General features: G+C 40.5%; 1 protein-coding gene across 2 annotated transcripts in view; it reads left to right on the top strand.

Moving 5' to 3' along the window:
• The window catches only part of ITGA9 (integrin subunit alpha 9), a 231,951-nt gene that overhangs the window by 134,180 nt on the left and 77,295 nt on the right, over positions 1-20,476 (top strand). For both annotated transcript variants that reach the window (XM_054817092.1, XM_054817093.1), the window contains exon 18: positions 16,001-16,151. In XM_054817092.1, the coding sequence (XP_054673067.1) occupies positions 16,001-16,151 (151 nt within the window). The remainder of the gene's footprint in view (positions 1-16,000; positions 16,152-20,476) is intronic.

Consider the following 20,476-nt stretch of genomic DNA (forward strand, 5'->3'; position numbering starts at 1 on the left):
GTGCACATACAGGGCAAGACACCTTCACCTTCTCGATCACAATAGACAAAACTGGAGAAAAAAAAAATAGCATAGTGGAGAGGGGCAGGGAAAGTAAACCTGCATGCCCAAATCAAGCACCAAAGTGGACCATGTCATTTTTCAAAATCAATAAAATACTATTTATGACATGGTAGGACTAAAACTGCATGCAGAAAAGCAGTTTTGTTCAGAATAAATGTCGTATGGAAAGTTAAAAAAACGCCTCAGAACACGGCAAATTATCTTCTTCTAATTATCTTTTTCTGTTTCTGAACTTGTGTAGTTTTGCTAACTCTCCGGAAATACTGCTCTCCTGAAATACTGCTCTCCTTTGTCAGATTCTTTTTCTTAGTAACTTGGGGAGAGGTGTCTGATTTCACTTTCTTCTGGGATAATAAACCTCATCAAATAGACCAGAGGTGAAGTTTATGTTCTGTCCCTTGTGACTGGCATTCCTAGGAAAATGCCTATTGTTTTGCCAGGATGTAGTTATTCAATTTCGGGATAAATCAGGCTAAAGGTGAACTTTACAGATCACTTCTGTTTCCTTTTTTTTCAGCATTTTTCGCACATTTTTAGAGATGGAAGTGCTGATGCGAGTTACTTAATTGTGTGCCAGAGGTTTTGCTGTTTGATGGAGATGCTTTCTGTGAAATCCTTTGCTTTAAGGTCAGGAAAGAGAGGGGAAAAGACTCCTCTGCTTTAGGGGTGAAAGAGTAGTAATAGTCAGGAAATATACACACATTTTATATAAGTCTGCAGCATGCTGTAACCATACTTGGAGACGAAACTTAACCAAAGTCAAGTCTGTGAAGTTACAGACTTCTCCAGACACGACTGAAGTCCACAGGAATGTTTCGGGGGATTGGCTGGGAGCAGGGTTAGGTCTCAGGTTGCAGAGTCCGAGCTTTGACTGTGATTAGTCTGGATTTTTGACCTTTCGCTCGATCTTCGTGGTGAGCAAAATCTGTTGAGAGCTGGACACGTGTCTGTGCGGACTAGGGAAGCCATTTGAGGGATTTTGTCCTGCAGTTGAGGAATAATCAATAAAATGCAAGGGAGAAGTCCTAAAAACTTGTCAGTCAGTGTATAGTAATCATAGCAGTAAGAGCTGTATTTGCAGTTGGAGCTTTAGACTGTTTATTTTTATGGCTGTTGTTTATGTTATCTTGGCAATTTAAAAGTCACAACCATCAAAAAAGCTTAGGATATTCAAATGCAGTTTCTATGTTTGTATAGCAAAATGTTGAACAAATGCTCTCAGATCTTCTTTATTTAGTGACACCCTGAAGTCCTGTTTGAAATAAACAGGATGTCGTCAAATCCATCAAGTCTGCACAGAATGGGTTTTCTTTTGCTAAAGGGCTGTGTAAGCTTCAGTTATTAAGAAGCAACACAATGGGTATCTCTAAAGAAAGCAGATTTTATTTTTTTATTATTATTGTGTGTAAAACTACAAAAACATGCTGTGGATTCTGATTCTAGAGACGTGCCTGCCTTGAAGAGTATGGTCATTTTTCCAGCCCCATATGTTTCGTGCTAAAGAATCCTAGCATCATTTTTCCACATTATTCATGTTTATGCTATGTCTGTGTACAAAGCTTTTTCTTTTTTTTGTAGAAGGAGCAAAAAAGGTGACTCATTTATTACTATCTGCACTAAACAATTGACTTCATTGTTAGCAAGATTATGGCAATGCCTTTGTCTAAATAATCACGTCTGAGTAAATTTGGTGGACTTATTATTGGAAAGAATGCAATTAATGACACATTGGATTGAAATAAACAGGATGTTTGTGGGAAGGCAGTGCTAAGTGCTGTCTCTCAGAGCTGTTGCAGCTCTTTGAAGATGTCACTAGACAGTGGATAGGGTGATCCGGTTAAGATCATCTACCTGGGCTTGCAAAAGACTTTTATTAAGATTTCTCAACAAAGGTTCACAAAGAAAGCAAGTTGCCTAGGTCTGAGAGGAATGGTGCCTGAGCATTACTACCCAATCAAAAGGTATTCAGCAGAAAGGATTAGTAAATAGTTTGTCTTCCTGATGGAGAAAACACACAAGTCCCTGTGCTGGGGCCAGTGGTATTCAGCACGTTCATAAATGATCAGGAAAATAATCTGCTAGAAATGAATAGCATGGTGATAAAGTTTGCTAATCATACTAAACTATTCAGAGCAATGAAAAGAACAAACAAGGAGGAATGTTTTCATGAAGCATGTGATTAATCTGTGGATTTTACTGTTGGGGATGTTGTAAATGCTGAGAGTTTACATGGTAGAGAAATAGCAAATATAAATGCTGGGAGCTGCAGAAATACATCAGCAAAATAACTCTGTGCCTGCCTTGTCTTTCCATAGGTCTCTTGCTTTTAGACATAGTTGGATACAGGGTGCTCTGCTAGATGGACTGACCTGGTCTGGCTGTCCTTACACACTTTTCATGAATTTGTAGCATGTTAGAGCCAAAAGCTGTGCAGAGTGCTACATATTGTAAGGTATAGTTTTGCCCATTGCTATATATAATATGCTTTCAGATGTGTGCTGGTTAGAGCATATGTGTGCGTAGGAAGTTAGCTCAGATTACATTATCATCAAGAGAATTGCTTGTTAAGGTCACTCTTGTGAGCTCAGGAACTGCACAAGCAGTTCCAATTTAGAGTTCACCTGGGATGTGTTTGAATCACTGGAATTACCCAGTTATAAGATTGTACCCAGCTTTGAAGATGCCAAACCCACATACCAAATGACTAATAGGAAAACCAGCCCTTGCTGGCAAAAGCTAACCAGGTCTACTCTGATTTTGCTTTTCTTCGGATCCTCCTTCTCTTCTGAAAACTTATTCATGTGCCCTCAAAGTGGAAGCACTGCACTTTGACAACAAATAGACCACCTAGGATGTCAACAGTCTAGGAAATGACCTAATGTATGGCCATTTATCCAAAGTACTCGAACCAAGCAAATCTGCATGTGTAACTTAGAAAGTTCACTGCTGTCCTGACCAGATGCAATTGGGTTTGCCTTGTTATTTCCTGTTGTTGAGGTGCTGCTGCACGTGGAAATAATGCTGCTCAGCAAGCTGAAACCTTCCACCGTGAAGCTGTAGAAGAGGGTAGGGCAGGACTGCTTGAAAGAAAGTGATGACAAAAAACCCTTAAAGACTTCTAACTCTATTTGGAAGCTTCTGCAAAGATTTGGGAGGGTGCCATGTGGTGGTGATTCCTGTACTCTGTTTTGTTGAATACATCTGTTATAGTGAAAGGTGTCCTTGGAGGCTTGGGCTGAACACCAGGATAACATGCTGTACTGGAGTGAAGAAGAGTTAGAATGCATTTATTCTGGAAAGAAAAAGGTTTGTTTTCAGATAACAGATGAATCTCTTTAAGGCTCATCCATTTTCATTAGCATCAATTTGCATGTAAACCCATCCCAACTTCTTGTAGGGATTGTGGGATGAAGGAGCCAAACTCTTCCTGCTTGTGGCAGATGGCATGTGGTGCAAGTCATGGACTGTGACTCAGCAGGGTCAGACCAGAGATTTGGAAAAACCTTCTTGCATAGGCAGTTCATGCGGCATGGGAATGAGGTGTGCAGAGATGGTGTGTACTGCCATCCTTAGTTTCAGGACTTGACTACGTAAGGTCCTAGCTGGGACCTTATCTGTTGTTGGCAATAGTCCTGTGTCAAGGAGGATGAGGATGCATTGTATGACCTCTAGAGATCCCTTCCAACCAACTTTTTTGCAGTTTTCTGACTCGTCTCAATGTAAATCCTCTCTGTAACCTGAGCAAAATTGCCTCAACAAAAACTAGCTCTTTGCCAACATAGAAACACCTACCTAGGATGGTTATGGGTGTCTTCCAGTGCTGTGGCTGGAAACCTGCCTATGGGACTCCCTGCCTCTTGCTTATGCCAACTCTGCCAGTGAGAGAACATGTGTCACAAGAGGGAACAGTAATATCAAAGGCTGCACCTCACAAAGTAAACTGTGTGGATTAAACTTTCTAGAGCAGACATTATAAAGTAGCCTATAGAAACAGCTGCAATGGTGTGTGCTACTATTGCTACAACTGGCCCTTTTAGTGGTTGGCCTGGCCTTATTTGTAGGAGTGTGAGTGGTGTTAGCCTAAAACTACAGGTGGCAACTTAAGAGTAGGGAAAAGAGAGCCATGGAGTGTGCTGGGGACTTGGTGCTGGGAGAAGCTGAAGGAGAAGAGAGTTGTTTCATCTTTCCAGTCATGACTGTTTTCAAATCCATTTTTCTTAAAGAATAAATATGTGAGGTTTGGGCATCACAGAGCAGAGAGACTACTCATTGCCTCCCCTTCAAAGAGTCTCCAGTGTTAAATCTTGTAGCTGTCATAGGAGATAACAAAATCTGGCAGTGCCCATGCACTAATGCCCTGTGTTGAGGGGGAGGAGCAAGGAGGAAAGAGATTTCTGAAAGAAGAGAATTAAAAGTATCTTAGTGTAAAGAAGGTATTTATGTATGGCAAACGGATAACTTTAATGACACAACCTGAAACCATAAGAGAAATAGGAATAGAATATTTTCCAATAAACTTCATTTTTATGGCTACAGCTTTGGGACAGCAATAGGAAACCAGTTTTCCTTTCCAGCAGTACAGTACTGAAAAGCAAGGTGCAGAGTGTTCTGTTAGCTATTATTTTCAAATATTGTTTAATATTAAAGAGATATTTATTACATATCATGCTTGACTTCAATGCCTCACTCTGTTTTCTCAGCACAGCAAATGTCTTTTCCATCAGGTTTCTGTAGCAAATAGCAGAGTTTTATTGAGCTTCTCCGTAGCTACTTGTTTAGAAGCTGAACTACATCTGTTTCCTCAAGACGTGCTGGGGGAAACTCTGAAGTAGGTGTTCTGTAGAAGATTAGACCTCCCTCGCCTTTAAAATCTGCTAATCCATTCTTCTGGTACTTTATATGGGAGAAAAGCACTTTGGTCTTTTAAGAAGAACGTGGAAGTGCTGAGGGAGCAGGGTTGACAAGAACACACATCATGTCTGACATACCAAGGCAGTTGCAGGTCCTGAGCTGGTCTATCCATCTGATTAGCACTATGCAAAGGGAATGGTAGTTATCAAGCCCTGTTTAGGCTGTAATGGGAACCAAGCGAAAACCGAGGAGAAGACATTTGAGTAACAGTGAGGGTGTTTGAAAAAACAGACTTTCTTCCAGCTATAATAAACAAACCAGCTAAAAACACCAGAGCAGAATGGGTGGTTGCTTCCCTGTGAGATGCAGCTAGGAAGGAAATCCTGTATGGCTGTGTAAATATACTGACAGCCCATGTGTTGCAATGAGTAGAGCAGCTTTACCAAAAACAAACAGTACAAGAAGAAAGATGATGTTGCAGCATATCATGTAGCTGCTGTGTTCTAGTGCAAGCTGTGTGCATGGTATGTAAATCAGGTTGTAAGCACAGGACTATGAGCCCCCTTGGATAGAAAATGCTGTAATAAATACTGCTATAATAAATATTATAGCAACAGAAAATGCTGTAATAAATATTGCTATTCCTGAGAAGGTTCCAGGAGGAAGTCTGTCTTCCATACATTTATGTGACATGAGGTTACCTATCATCTCTCATTAGAAACAGAATTACTCACTCATTGGAGTGCTTCTGAGTGTATGTTTGGCTGTTTGGAATAAGCAGGTTGCTTTTATGTGTTGGTTTAGAGCACCCTTAATGGCCACTATTCATTAGACTCAAATTTATGTTCTTCCCCTACAGACTGGCTGGTCTTCCCCTATATACTGCTGCAAATTGTATATTTTGGAAATGTGAAATTGGAAGCAAAAGTTACAGAAGGCCAAAGGGGTGACAGGCGCATTTTGCAGAGATTTTTAGGGTTTTTCAAATTTGTGGGTTTATGGTTTTTTTGAGTTGGAGTCAATGCTTTCAAAAGTTCTCTTGTGAAATGGGATTTCTGAGAAATGCCCTTTTCCAGTTGAAAGGTCAGATTTGTGACATAGGCTGTCTGTCTCTGCTTCTGTCAGTCCCTCTGGAATTAGCCAGGGAGTGGACAAAACCCCAGTCCGTCAAAAATTTCACTGTATGTGAAATGTTTCCATTTTAATGAAATGGTAATTTATGAAGAAAAAGTATTTTCTAGATATCTTCTGATCATCTCCACAGAAGGCTTCTGGGTTTTTTTCCAAATAAATTCCTTCTGTGACTTACTAAAGGATTAACATGTTTTCTGCCAATACTCCTTTTGTTTCTGTGATCTCTGTTGTCTTATGTATGGCTCTCTTGATATGCAGGTAAATGCATGTCTAAACCTCTCATTTGATAGGCAGGTAAGTGATTTGATGTTATCTTTTAGGATGTAATCTCAAAGTACTTAACCCAGTGTCGTGGTTTTACCCCAGCCGGCAGCTAAGCACCACGCAGCTGCTCACTCGCTCCCCCCATCGGGATGGGGGAGAGAACTGGAAACGTTAAAGTGAGAAAACTCGTGGGTTGAGATAAAGACATTTTAATAGGTAAAGCAAAAGCCGCGCGCACAAGCAAAGCAAAGCAAGGAATTCATTCACCACTTCCCATGGGCAGGCAGGTGTTCAGCCATCTCCAGGGAAGCAGGGCTCTGTCACGCGTAATGGTTACTTGGGAAGACAAACGCCATCGCTCCAAACGCCGCTGCCCCCCCCTTCTCTTCCCCCAAGCTCCTTATAAACTGAGCATGACGTCATATGGTATGGAATATCCCTTTGGTCAGTTTGGGTCACCTGTCCTGTCTGTGTCTCCTCCCAACTTCTTGTGCACCCCCAGCCATCCTGCTGGCAGGGCAGTGCAAGAAGCAGAAAAGGCCTTGGCCCCGTGTAAACACTGCTCAACAATAAGTCCATAGAACAAAAACATCTCCATATTATCAACACTGTCTCCAGCACAAATCCAAAACATATCCTCACACTAGCTACTATGAAGAAAATCAACCCTCTCAGCTAAAACCAGGACACCCAGACCTCACTGAAAGGACAAGGGAGAGTGTGCACTATTACTCTGTGGCCCCCCAGCCCTTGAGCTTGCAGCTCTGAAGTTTATAAGCATATTATTTGTATTAAGGAAGAAATAACAATCTCACATAGGTGACTAGCTATGCAACTGCAAAACGGGTTATTTTGCAAGTGCTGTGTATTGATGCAACAAAGAATATGCTCATAGACCTATTAAAATCAGTGGAGGGACTCCACTGTTCACCAGGCACATCATCAGGCATTAGGCACCTGGATTTGAAAAATGAACCTCAGCAGTTTCATATCGATTTGTCAAATTATTACAGAACCTGAGCTGAAAGAATTCAGAAATCGTAGATAAAAACATGTGTTACGACAGCTTTGTCCAGTTTGCTTTTTACCAGCACAAGATGTAATGGCAGAGAACATTGGTTAGTGCAGTAACTGTACAGAAAGTCAATGTCTTCTGAAGGAAGGAGCATCAACATAAACTTTTGATCAGAAAGATCAATTTGAGAGTATCTCATGAATATAGTAGTGTTTTTAAAAAATCAAAAAAATTAATAAAGTTTTTCACTTATCATAGGCTTTTGTAAACCTATGGAGGAAAGCTGCAAGCCTGTGGTTTAATGTGGGAAGCAAAGCTGTTTCATAAATTTGACCAGGCTCACGCCTCAGCACTTATCTTCCTTTGATCACACAACAGGAATTTGTTTCCAGAGAGGCCTCATGTTTCATGGCATGCCCGTTGCGGTTTTATGCCCCTGAAGTGCATCTTAACAAAACAGTCATGATGAGGAAAAACAATATCCTTTCATTTGGAGCTTAATTACATGCTCTGATAATATCTCTTTTTCCCTTCCTCTTCATTCATAGCAGATGAAGAATTTGTTTTCACTTATTTTATCTTTCATTGAACAAACACTTCTTTCAAAAATATTTTCGACATTCTGTTTACCCTAGACAAGCTACCCTAAATAGCTGAGCTGCTCAGATGGAGCTAATTTTCTGCTTTCAAAAAACAACAAAAGAAAAATGAGAAAATGATATGGTTTAGCATTTCTAGTGCTAGGAAAGTGATCTTCAGCTTTCAGTCAGGACCTTGTGTGTATAAAGCTGTGTGTACCGAAGTGGGTATTTCCAACTCCTGGGACACAAATGCGGAGCCATCACTGATCCCACTGCAGTCATGCGCTGCCCACTGGTTACTTGCTCATACCTCAGTGCTGTCCTAACTCTAGATCTTTTAAAGCACCGAAAGAGTTGTTTCCAGGGAGAAAAGAATGACAAAACATTGGAAAAATGTATATGAGTAGATTGGTTTCAGTTTTCTCAGAAAACCATGCCAAGTTTCACACTGTGATTTAAGTGATTTCATAAATTACAGTGTAGTTTAATGTTATTTCAAAGTAATTTTCTGCACTGCAAAGGGTGCAGTGTAAATGCTTATACCATTTCATGTATACTAGTACACCAATTTGCATTGTTGTATATTTATAACTCTATTTGGAATTAAGTCTTTTTGGTGAATCCTGGAAGTTGAGTTCTGATTTCTAATTTATGTTTACTTTTATTTATCTTTTACCTACAGACTGTTGCTAGTGTATTGAATGCTGCATTTGTGAGGCACATGGTAAACTTTGGTGTAGCTCATCCAGGATCTGATTTGCAGTTTCCTGAAAGGGCAACCCAGCAGAGCCAGCAATTATTTAGGATGTAGTACAAGTTGCAGTGGGAGCATCGTCTCAGAAACGAGTGAATGTTTTCCCTTGTTGAGGGTGAATGGGGACGAAGGAATGGCTTCTCAGTTTCCATCTGGTTAGTTGCGCTCAGAGCTTCATAAATCTCTCCGAAAATAAATAAGTAAGTCCAGTTTGATAGCAGAGGGCAGTACTGTTCCTTTTGAACATATGGTGATTGAACCCGTACAGATGGTAACAGAGCCATCAAGTGATGAGTGGTAACAAACCTCAGTAGTCCACATCTCATACAGGAATGCAGATTCGCTATCTCTGTTTTCTAATAACAGGCCATTGATGATCAGTCAGGGATACTGTACAAGCCAGTCTTGTCACTTCTTAAACACTGGTTTTGTTTTGTAAGAATCACTTGACTGTATCTACTAGAGTAGGATTTTGCTCTTTGTTTTTTAAGCAAGACCCTAAAGAGATGTTGTTTCATATAATTTGAGTGCATTGCTGAACTAATGTATAACCTGGCCCTCTTGTGAACATCCCAACATCAGTATTTTATGGACCTAAGAGTTCAAGTCACCATCTTGTTTCTTGCTCTAGCAACCAAAGTATAAAGCTAACAAAACAAAAGCTTAACCTTAGGCCGCACTGTTATACATTAGCTGCCTCTAGAGGTAGAAATTCTTGATACTATAACAGACCACAATGAAAAGCAGATGCACCATTGTTTTGGATTTGCAGAATACATCTTGGCTGATGCATACATACATGCATGTTTATGTATATATATACATACATATACACATACTCTTTTGTGATGCAGCTACATGAACTTTTTCTGTAGTATGTCCTGCAATTACAAAATCTGGTTAAGGCTGAGATTCTTCACAGGTCACCAAGTAAATGGTCTTGCTGGTTCTGCGTGAGCTATAGAGGAAACGTGCTGATATGAGTATTTGTTGCTTATCATGTTTGACACTTAGACATAACTTACTCCTGATGTATAACACCTGCTACTGCAAAACAAATTTCCTAAAGTAACAAACTTGTACTGTTTCTAATGTTTCATCTCTGATAAACTACTTTCTGTTGACCACTGAAAGTGATTGCTGGATAGAGCACCGGTCTTTTTCTCCCTCATTGATGCTCAGCTGAGTATGGTTTTCAAATTACGTATTGCACCCCAGCATCCCAGGAACAGGACAAGCAATTGAAGCTGTCTAATAATAGGAGATCTATTTCTGAAGACATAATTTCTATGGTAAATACATGGTTTGCATGATGACTTTGTTAATGTTCTGATTCTTAGAAACAGTATGTTAGAAAGTGCTACTGAATTCATCCTCAACTTACAGGGCCAGATCTATGGTCAACAATCATGTATTTCAACAGAGCTCTTCTAATATTTCAACAAACACAGAAAACAGGTAGTATTTTTTTTTCTTTCACATCGCACCGGTACATGCAACTTCCAGCTATGTGCCTGGTAGTGTTTATCTTTTGCATTTCTTTCTGCCCCTGGTAACTAGTTTTTGTTTGTGCTTCATGCTGTTTTACACACCCGTGCAGGGATAACTTCGTCCTGGGGGCACAGTACCATTGTTTTCAATGTGCTTGTGGTTATAAAAGGTTTTGGTTTGTATGTGTGTCTGCAAGAGTGAAAGATTAGATTAGAGCTTCTGTAGATGTCATGCCTTATTGTGCTTTCATGTGACAGTTTCATAAACCAGGGTAACTTCATTCAAACCAAAAGCTTCTCCCTGGAGTAAACACTGTGAAAACAGAGTCTCTCTTTCCCCTTCAGAGTTGCTCTTTCCTCTTCAATTCTGTTTATAAAGGTGTTTGAACATCTGGGTACAATTGAAATTACTGGTAATAAAAGGCACCAGATTTCTGTAGGGTGATAAGATAAGGGGTATTTTTATTTGTGTCTTGTGCCCTGCTCTGTCCTTTTTACTTAAAAGTTTGAAGACAGAGGTGGCTGGGAGTTATAGCTATTGTGTAGTTATGGAGGATTTATGTGGAGAAACTACATTTGGGGAAGAGAGGACAATTTCCATAGATGCTTTGAATTTATGGTAACTAACTAGAAATCACTCTGTTTTAATACTGCAATAAAGAGCAAAAAGAATTTCCTATAAAGTTTTTTTTTCCCCTCATTGTTTACTACTCAAATGCATTCATTCTTAAAATTAAAGTTGATGCTCTATGCCGTATTCCTGAATTGTGATATGTGTGGGAGCTGAAGCACTAGAGATGGCAGCTCTGTTCCAGAAGGGTACTAGCTCGAGCAGTTCCAGCTCCTTGGCCCTGGGCTCACTGCAGTAAGTGCTTTTTTCATACGGGACATTCGGTCCCTTCCTACGGGGAAATGTTGGCATGTTGTTACTCTTCATAGGGAGCAATATTTGTATGATATTATTCCCAAACTGTGCTCTGCTGACACAGGACCTCTGTTGGCCTCTCCTTGAATTCTCTATTATGTTTTTCCCATCACCTGCATCTCAGCTAAGCTGTGGTCATCAGCTGCGTGAGGTCTCTTAGTGCCTTTGCTAGCATAGGCTTCAGTGCAAGAGGGGGAAGGCAGCAGCTCAGCTAATGCAGAATAAGCCCTGATATCTCGAGTGTGTCCGAGTCCGTAGTCTAGACTGTGAACTTTGCAGAGAGAATTGACCTTGAATGCACGTGCGATGGCAAGACAGTGTAACCAAGTGGTATAAAATTCCAATAGTTTTTCTCCCTGTGGAGTTGTTTAAAATTTTTAGTTTGGATTTGCTTATGGATCTGCTACCTCTAACTTTTGCACTGAGACATCAAATGAATTCCCAGAAGATTGACTGAGGGTTTCAGCTTTTCATTGGCCCTTGAGGTTTAAGTGTTTGCAAAAATCCTCCCAAAGTTCAGCTGACTCTGGAGCCTGTGATAAAACCCCAACAGGAGAGAGGTTTTCATGGTTGATGTAAACAGTTTGTGGAGACAAAAGTAATATTCAAGTATTATAGTATCTATGAAGATCAACTGTGATGCTGGTTGGTTAAGGTAGTAATCTGTTAGGATCTGTCGCAGGACCCATGTTGTTTACTCACACCTTTTACTGACTTAAAAGAAAAAGATGGAACTTCTATTTAATTTCATCTGATGGAGATGGAGGACAGATTGGACTTTAGTTATATGAAGCATTTTTACCCACGTGCAGTCTATCTGACCCCAGCTGTAAATTCCACTGTCCATCGAGCAATAGCAGGGATTTATCCATGTAGGTGCTGATTTGCTGTAAGGAAAGAAAGGCTCCTAATATAAAAGGGAAAGTTGGTGACCCGGACTAACAGGGTAAGTGCGACCCCATAACATTCTTTGCCCTATGTACAATCTGCACAGGCTGAGAGGAAGTGCTAAATGCTTTTTCAATTATTTTTTTTTAAATTCTCTCTCGTGCAGGAAATAAATATGTCCCTGCGTACCTTTTGGAATGCAGATTATGTCTCCCTTGACCCACATTAATAAAAACACCAGCATCTTGGGGGGTGGGGAAATGAAAATTGCAGATCTTTTCAGTTTGCCTTTCCCAGCTGGTCTTTCTTCCCTCGCTGACCATAGCGCAATGATGTGGTGCAGGCATTGACAAAGAACATTAAAACATGCAAAAAAGGTGATATTTGTTTTATCCTGGAATTTAGTTTCCTTTTCTTAATCACTTAAGAGGAAAACGTTAAATATTTCTGTTTACTTTTAATGTGTAGTACCACAGCCAGTGAATTCAAAACCATTGCAGAAATTTGGAGCCTGATATTCAGAATTGCTTGTACCTGCAAGTCTGGGTCATGTCAATGAAAGCTGCAGGTATTTAGTACTTCTCAATGTCAAATTTTTTTCCCTTTCCATGCAGACATTGATAGTTTGATGTATTTCATGTGCCTGTAAGTATGTATGTATAATGTATATATAGCTCTACAGTCTACCCAGAACTTTTACCCGGTTCATTATTCGTGTGTATTACCTGATGTAACGAGATGGTGTTCTTCTGTCCAATTAAGTGATTATATCTTGATATTTTTTCCCTTCTTTTCTTCCTTCCCCCCTCCCCGAGTCTGTGTGTTTATTTTTAGCCTGTCTTCCTTGATGTGGGCACATTTATGAGGTGCTGGGGATGTTGGCCACTTTATAGTTCTCCAACAAAATGTAAACTGAAAGCCATTGCTTGATTATATTTCCTAAATTGTTTGACGTACCTTGTCGAGACGAAAGGGTAGCTTTACAATGTTTTCTTGTTCTGGCAGATGACAACAGTTCTTTAGTTATATACTTTCACTTGGCAGCTAAGCCGCTTAATGTGCGGCAGGCGCGAGAGAAGGATGGCACTGGGTTGGCAGCAGAGCTGCTCCAGCACCGCAGCAGGCTGTCCGCGCCCCATGACGTTATGCTCTCGAGCAGCAAACAGCGTCAGGGAGCTCCCCTGTGAGCAGGGAGATTCCTAATCCTCTTCTCACTGCGAGTGAACCTGATTCATTCCAGATGTACGTGGATTTAATGACTCAGAAAGCTGCTCTCTTAAAATGGGACTTACAGCACAATCTAGTATAACCTTTCAGAGGAAGACCTGAACTCCTCTGGCAGCCTAAAATCAGTGAGGTTTTTCGGAGTTTATTAGTGTGAGAATTTCATGTAGGAGCAACTACGGCATGCTCTTAGAAAGTTAGTTTTCTTTCTCTGCTGAGGAAAACGTTGTTATAAACATAATTTTGGTATAATTTTAACAGAGGAGTGATAGCTTTAGAAAGGAGTAATGCAACCCAATGGTGTTTATTTTGACATTATTTTTTGGTGGGTTTAGTTTTAAATAGGATTTCATTCTGAGTATTTTTTCATTATTCAGTAGGAAGGAGTATATTCTCAGTGGTTTTGACTTTATGTTAAATCTCAAAATGCAGCTACTATCAATTCAGATAGGATTCTGTAGCGTGCAATGCATTTAGTAGCAACCCTGCATAAGATAAATATCTTGTAATGTTCCTTTGCTTACTGAAGTGATAATTCCAGATTTTGCTAATGGGTTTGATAGATGCTGATTAAGTTTTGAAGCAATTGCAAGAAGTGGGATTATAATGTTCAGGAGAAATAATTCACAGGAATAATGGGTTGTTTTATTTCTTTGCTTCCAAATAGGCACTTTTGATTATTAGAAAATCCCAGCAGATTGTTTATTATCTTCATAATTCGTCTGCTTTTCAACAGTAAACATTGAAGTTGGGGCCAGAAGGTTAAATGCTTCCAAGTACTCTCATACAGTTGTGCCATTAATTTGGTATATAAGAAGCAACAACTCAAATTATTTGGACGTCTCAAACTAGTTTTGGAGTTGATCCTGCGCTGTGTACGCTTTTGCAAATGTTTATTTGCGCTCACAGTTGGCTAGGAGAATAAACCATAATGTTTAGAAAACAAAGCATCCAATTATTGATAGGATTGGTTGGTGTCTGCAGTTGACTGTAAGCGTGAAAAGCAGACACGTTTTGTGCAGACTTGTATCTGCCTCATAAGAAGCTGTCATTGAACTGTAAGCTATAATTTTGGGCTTAATAAATGAAGATCATTATGCTATAAATATTATCCATGTTACATGGAAAAGTTAAACTCACAGTCCACAACCATCAGATTTGAAGCCTGAGTCTAGAACACCTTGCTCTGAACTTCTCACTCGCCAGAGCCCCTGGCTGCTTCGGTATGTACCTTTGGAAACCCACACCTAGAAACTCCTTGGCAAATGCAGGGAGATGGAGCCCAGCGAGCTCTGCCTTTGGAGGTCTGGTATGGCTGTGGTTGGCAGAAGATGCTGAAGGGCCATAAGCACCATGTTCTCGGGAAAACTCACTTTTATGCAGATGCTCTGGCTGCAGTACCATGAGCAAGGCTGGCAGAGGAGGGCTGGTGGCACTAGAGGCACAGGCTGCCTTTAAACATGGCTCTCATCCTCCACCCCTGCCATTTTCAGACAGTTGCTGATATGCAGAGAAGCAGCGTGTGCCAACATATACGGCCCCAGCGCAGCCATTCCTTCATGGAAGCTAGGTGAATGAAAGGCGGTTTGGTTGGCTGTGGATTTCTCTGTGCCATTGTACGCTGCTGTGTGTGCACGCATCGTGTAGCAGTGTCTGGCAGGGCGAGTTGGTGTGAGGGTACGTTTCCTCTGAGGTTCCTCCTTCTGACTGTCAGGCTGGCTGTGCCCCAGAGGAAGTAATTTGGAGCATCTGTCTGCTGTGTGGCTGGAGGTCTCTGCCCTTTTCTGACCAGGTACTCAGTGTTTTTCACTGTGACACTGTCTCTGTTTCTCTGGGGTGTATGAATGGTCTTAGATTCCAGTTATGATAACTGTAGCCAGTTTGATGGTATTTTGGCTATTTTTGCTTATTGTTACATTTATACCTGGTATATTTCAGACCATCTATTACTGTACTTTTAGTTTCCAGACCTGCAGATCTGTGTATTGATGCTATATTTTCCTGTGATATATCTTTAACCTTCATTCTTCCCTGTTAGCTTGTCTTCTGGACAAATATGATTAAATGTATACCAAATATCAAATAATAAATGTGTGTATGTATATTTATATTTGTCTCTGTGTGCATGTCTGTGTTTATGTGTTTGTAATCTGTGATGCCTTATTATGATAGTGTATTAATTCATGATGTACAGCTATTTTTTTAATTCCTCATTCCCTTGGTATTTCACTTATAGAAGATGCCTCCATTGTGTTAGGTCCGGCATGAACACCCAAGGAAAGATTTGTGAAATTCAGTGGATGGTGGTTATAATTTTCATACATTTTCCCACTTACACCTGTTTCTGGATTTTATTTGACCCTCTTTTCTGTTTTTTCTATCCATAGCATAACTCTGAGAAGATTTTCAGAAAGTTACTAGAATGTTAGAATAAGTTTGAATTATTAAGAGAAAAAATGAAATAGCCTGTGTATTTGAATATGGGCATAATATCTTGCAATTGTTGCATTTCCCCTGTCCAGTCACTTTACAGTCTTCAATTATTTTAGTCTCAATAAAACCATACTAACAATAAGTCACATGAAATAGTTTCACATGAGGATCGTGGGGTTACAAAAAGCAGTGTCAGAACCAGGACTCAGGAGCTGCTCATTCCCTGTACAGCCCCCTGCACACTGTGCTGGCCTTTCAGCACACTCCTGAATTACCAACTGCTGAGCTTTTAAACAGTTGAGTTGTAGCAGGAATAAAGGAGGACCAGAGTGTGAAAGTTGCCCAGAATTAAACTGATGTAACTGTTTCTGCCTACAGCATTGATGACAGAACTGCCTACCTGGCCCTGGGAGCAGTGAGGAACATCTCACTTAATATTTCCATCTCTAACGTTGGGGATGATGCCTATGACACCAATGTTTTCTTCAATTTTTCTGGGGAGCTCTTCTTCATCAAAATGTGGCAAAAGGTAAGAAAGGCCAGCCTCGCTGTAAGCAAGTCTCCTAACTTTAAACCAATTTAATTGCAAGATGTAGGGACGGGAGTGGCCTGGTCCATGCTGCTGAGACATTTGGAAGTTACTTCTGGTTATGCTGGGCTTGAATTTCTTCCAGGCTCTTTACTGAGTTGTTTGTTTGTTTTTCTTTTGTGGGTTTGATCTGTGTAAATTACACCCTTTGTATTTCTGTAGAAGACACAGCACTGTTATTTGGAGTGCAGTAATGAAAAAGAAAAATCGTTTGGTTGAGGTATTAAGGTATTAGGTGGTAGAGGGAGACTGGTTTGGAAACCAGTAGGGTACCAGATGGCACTAAAATACAAAGTGTGCCTCTAGTTTGAGTGGTGCCACACTTCATTCAGCAGTCCTGGTCACCTCCTGACCTGGGCTCCTAGGTTTTCTCCTCATTGAAACGAAGATACAAGGCTGTTCTTTGCTCATGTCCTGGTGCAAGTTTGGGTTGTGGCCAGGGCATGTCACTAGATCCAAGAGCTCAAAAGTGCTTTTGATTTCACCTGCATGGAGTCAGGTGAATATTTTGAGGTTTAGTCTCTTAACATTTAGATTTAAATACTTGGATGTTTTCATTAGCATGAGTTCATTTAGAGATAATGTTGTTGAAATACAAACAGTGAATTGAGCTTTTTACAAAGTGATGGCAATAAAAGCTGAGTGTGAGTAATGTGAAAATAATTGTGCAAAATGGGAGCTGTACAATCGTAACAACATTCTGTCTGTTTGTTCCTGCTTTTCACAGTCACTTGTCTCTCTGGTGGAGCTTTCCTTTGCTTTGTAAGCCATAAGAGCAGTATCAGAAACAGTAGTACAACTGTTGCAAAGTATGGGATTAACTCGGTCCATTGAACCAATGACATTCGCCAATTATTTGTCATGTTTTATGACATTTCGGTTATTATAAACCTCTTAAGTGAACACATTACATAATAAACTAAAATATGATAATTTCTTATATGCATTAATTCTCTCAGTGTTCAGTTTTGACTATTATGTTTAATACAGTTGCAAGCTTCAGAAAGTTGTCTCTGTATTATAAGCTTCATTTTCAGACATTATGTGCTGCAAGTGTGCGGTTTATCAGGAGGAAAAAAGCAGGGGATAAAATAGAAATGCCTTACACCAATACATAACTTCTCCTTAATGGCAGCTTATGTGAAGGCTTTCAGGGTCTGGCCCAGCTCCCATTGAAGTCAGTGGGAGGGTCTGCATTCCTCTGCACCGGAAAAGAAACAAAGCTTGATGTGTGTTCTTTTAAAAGGTTGTTGTATGGGGTTTTTTTTCCTCTGTACTTACATGTTGAATATTTTACACACATGGATTATCTGGAACACCAATTGCCTTCGTTGTTCTTCTTGGCCAGCACTGTGAGGGAACAAGCTGAAGATGATGTGCTGTTTCCCTTGGTATTTTACCTTGAGTCTGGGTCTATAGCAGACTTGAAACATCTGTGCTGAATGCTGCCTAGAAGGAGCAGTTTCTGGAAGCAGATGACACTGTTGCAGGGTTATCTCACTACTCAATGTGTCTTCTACTAATAGAAACTAGCATTTCTTTAAAAAAATAAAATACAGCACACATCGACGAAGCATGTAGGCATCCTTCTTCCTCAGGTCTTGCAAACAGGATCAGGGTATAGCCTGCTATTATTCCTGCCATTCCACTGTTCTTGTGGTTGATTTGATAGTTTGGGTTTGTTTTTTTTCCCCTGATAATTGTTTTAGCAACAGTTTTGAAAAACCAAGTCACAGGGTTGTGGTGGGCTATTTTACTTCCTCTCAGTCAGCTTTTGCTTCAGGACAAACTGATGTACTGTTGGCGTCACCATTTGTCCGGTTGGGAAACTGGATTACAAACTCATAGCCTCAATTACAGTGTTAGGTTTTCCCTAAGCTCTGTGAACAATGATTTTTTTGGTAAAATATCATGGATTCCATGTTTTATAACCTACTCCCATCCCTTGACATCTATGCATAATATGTACTGTGCATGTACTTTAAATAGATTTTGTTCCTGGATGACCATTGCCCAGGCAAAAATCCAGAGTGTAAAGCCAGAGTGAAAATGATGACTCCTAAGATTTCCCTTAGTGGAGCAATTTCGGAATCAAAAAAGCTTCTTGTTGTGGGAAGCTTTCAGCAGCAACTGCCTTTTAATGAATAATGCTGAAGTCGAAGAGCATGGTCTCTTCCATGTGGTTGCTTGATCCTTTTTCTGCAAGGTGACTCTGAGAACAATGACCGTGTGGTGGGTTTTCATAGCCTGTCTCTAGAGCCCTTTCAGGACGCTGTGAATCCCCTGTTCATCTTCCCTGTGTCCCCAGAGGAGACATTCCTAGCAGATTCAGTGCGGTTTTGTTTCTTTTGATGGATTGGTTACAATGAGACCTGACACTGCAAAAGTTTAGTGCTGAATTTTTTCAACAGGGTTGTTGAGACAAGATGCCACATCTCATGTTTGAAAAGAAATGAATGGCCTAGCTCAAGGATGATGATAGTAGCATTCCCTGAAGGGCATTAGTGGAGCTAACCCCTCTTTCCTTTCTGGAGACTGAGCTTTCATGAGATGTGGTGGATAGAGGGACTACCTGGTAGGGCTTTGCCACTTCTCTACGAGGTGAAAAAGCATTTGCCAACTGATATTTAAGGGACTCCACGTATTCCACTGTCTGATTTTCCTGTTGCACTGCAGCCAGTCCTCCCCGGCTCTGTGGATGAAGCCCAACATTTTCTTTCCATAGCTCCTGACAGACAGTCCTCCTCTCGAGAGGCACAGTATGTGACACAGGCTGACTTCTCATTCCTGCCTGTGCTCCCCATAGCCTTGTTCGCTCTCTTGTCATTGCTCCCCTTTGAAGGAGGTTGTCTAACAGGTGCATGGGAGTGCTGCACTGCAGTGAATTTCATTATGTGTTCACTGAGAACAATATTCCTTTTGAAACACAAAGAGATTTAATCATGTTTTCTTTAAAACAGAAAATAAAAGAAAAAAGACACACCTCACATTGTCACTTAGATTTTTTTCTTTACTGTTGACAAGGAAAACTTGGTCCCCTTTTCTGTGTAGAGACTTTACTCTTTTTTTTTTTTTTAAATCTTAAAGTTTATTGTCCAATAATCTTAATTCAACTTCAGGAAAGCATCCTATTTCAATCTGAAAAATCCACTTAACAGAGGTGATACCACTTCCCTATAGAAGAATACACAGTGCTGCTTGTGTGCTAAGGAGTCTGGAAAAAGAATAAAAAGCTATTACTACTAATTTTAACACCATTTTGCGTCTATTGGAATCGCCTACTGGCTTGTGATGTTTTGCTGAAAATGCCTGTCAGCAATAGGCACTTTGCTAACTGTTCATTAGTTGCTGTTCAGCGTAGAGGGCTATTTTCAGTACAGTTGCAGAAAAAGCGCTATAAGCTTGCTGGCAGTGGCATTTGATGTGGTAGGGCAGGGCCAAATCTGTATTGAATCAGCTCAGGTATGGCATGAGATTTTATAGCAGTCGTATAAAAATAGCATATATAACATAATAATAAAACCAACAGTAATAACCCAATATGTATAGCATTAATCTCTCCCTGCTCTGCAAGGGCTGGCAGGAATCTATCAGCTAATCCCATTTCAGCGCTGGTTATGGAGAGAGTAGGTCAGGAAATCCCATTGCTGACCATCACTTTGAACCATGGATTATTCCTAAATTTCAGACAGTCTCCCAGCATCCAAAGCCAGCTGTGTGTAACTTTCCTGCCGCTTCTCACCATGGCTTTTACAAGCAACAGCTGAGTGAAGTTAGCAGGGCTGGGCCAGCGCAGTGGCAACAGTGAGGTTATAGCTACCTCAGGCACAATAATTTCCTGTGATTCCTTCATGAGCGTGTACCTGAAACTTTGGTGTTGAGTATGAATATTGTTGATAACTGGAGTCATGCTGCTTATGGGCTCTGGTGTTTTTCTTCTGACAAGTAATGTGGTACTGTGTCTTTCTGGGTTAGCAGGGAGGTCATGCAATTTGGATGTGAACTCTTTCTTCCTCGCTCCCAGAGTGCTTGCCGGTGTCTCTTGACTAGGATTGCCCAGAAGAGCCGCAGACACAGCCAGAGTTTAGTTTTTTCCAAATTGGAAATTCTCTTACGCTGGTTTCCTATACTGCTCATAGTTTCTAAGGGCCTTAAGGCTGGCAGGGGAGGATAGTGATAGGGCACGAAAGCCAAAGACACGTGCCCTCTTTTGGATCCATTTGTACCAGTGGAAGAAAATTTAGGTCCTGTGTATTCATTATGTG

Source organism: Grus americana, chromosome 2, assembly GCF_028858705.1.
Source record: "Grus americana isolate bGruAme1 chromosome 2, bGruAme1.mat, whole genome shotgun sequence".
Lineage (NCBI taxonomy): Eukaryota > Metazoa > Chordata > Aves > Gruiformes > Gruidae > Grus > Grus americana.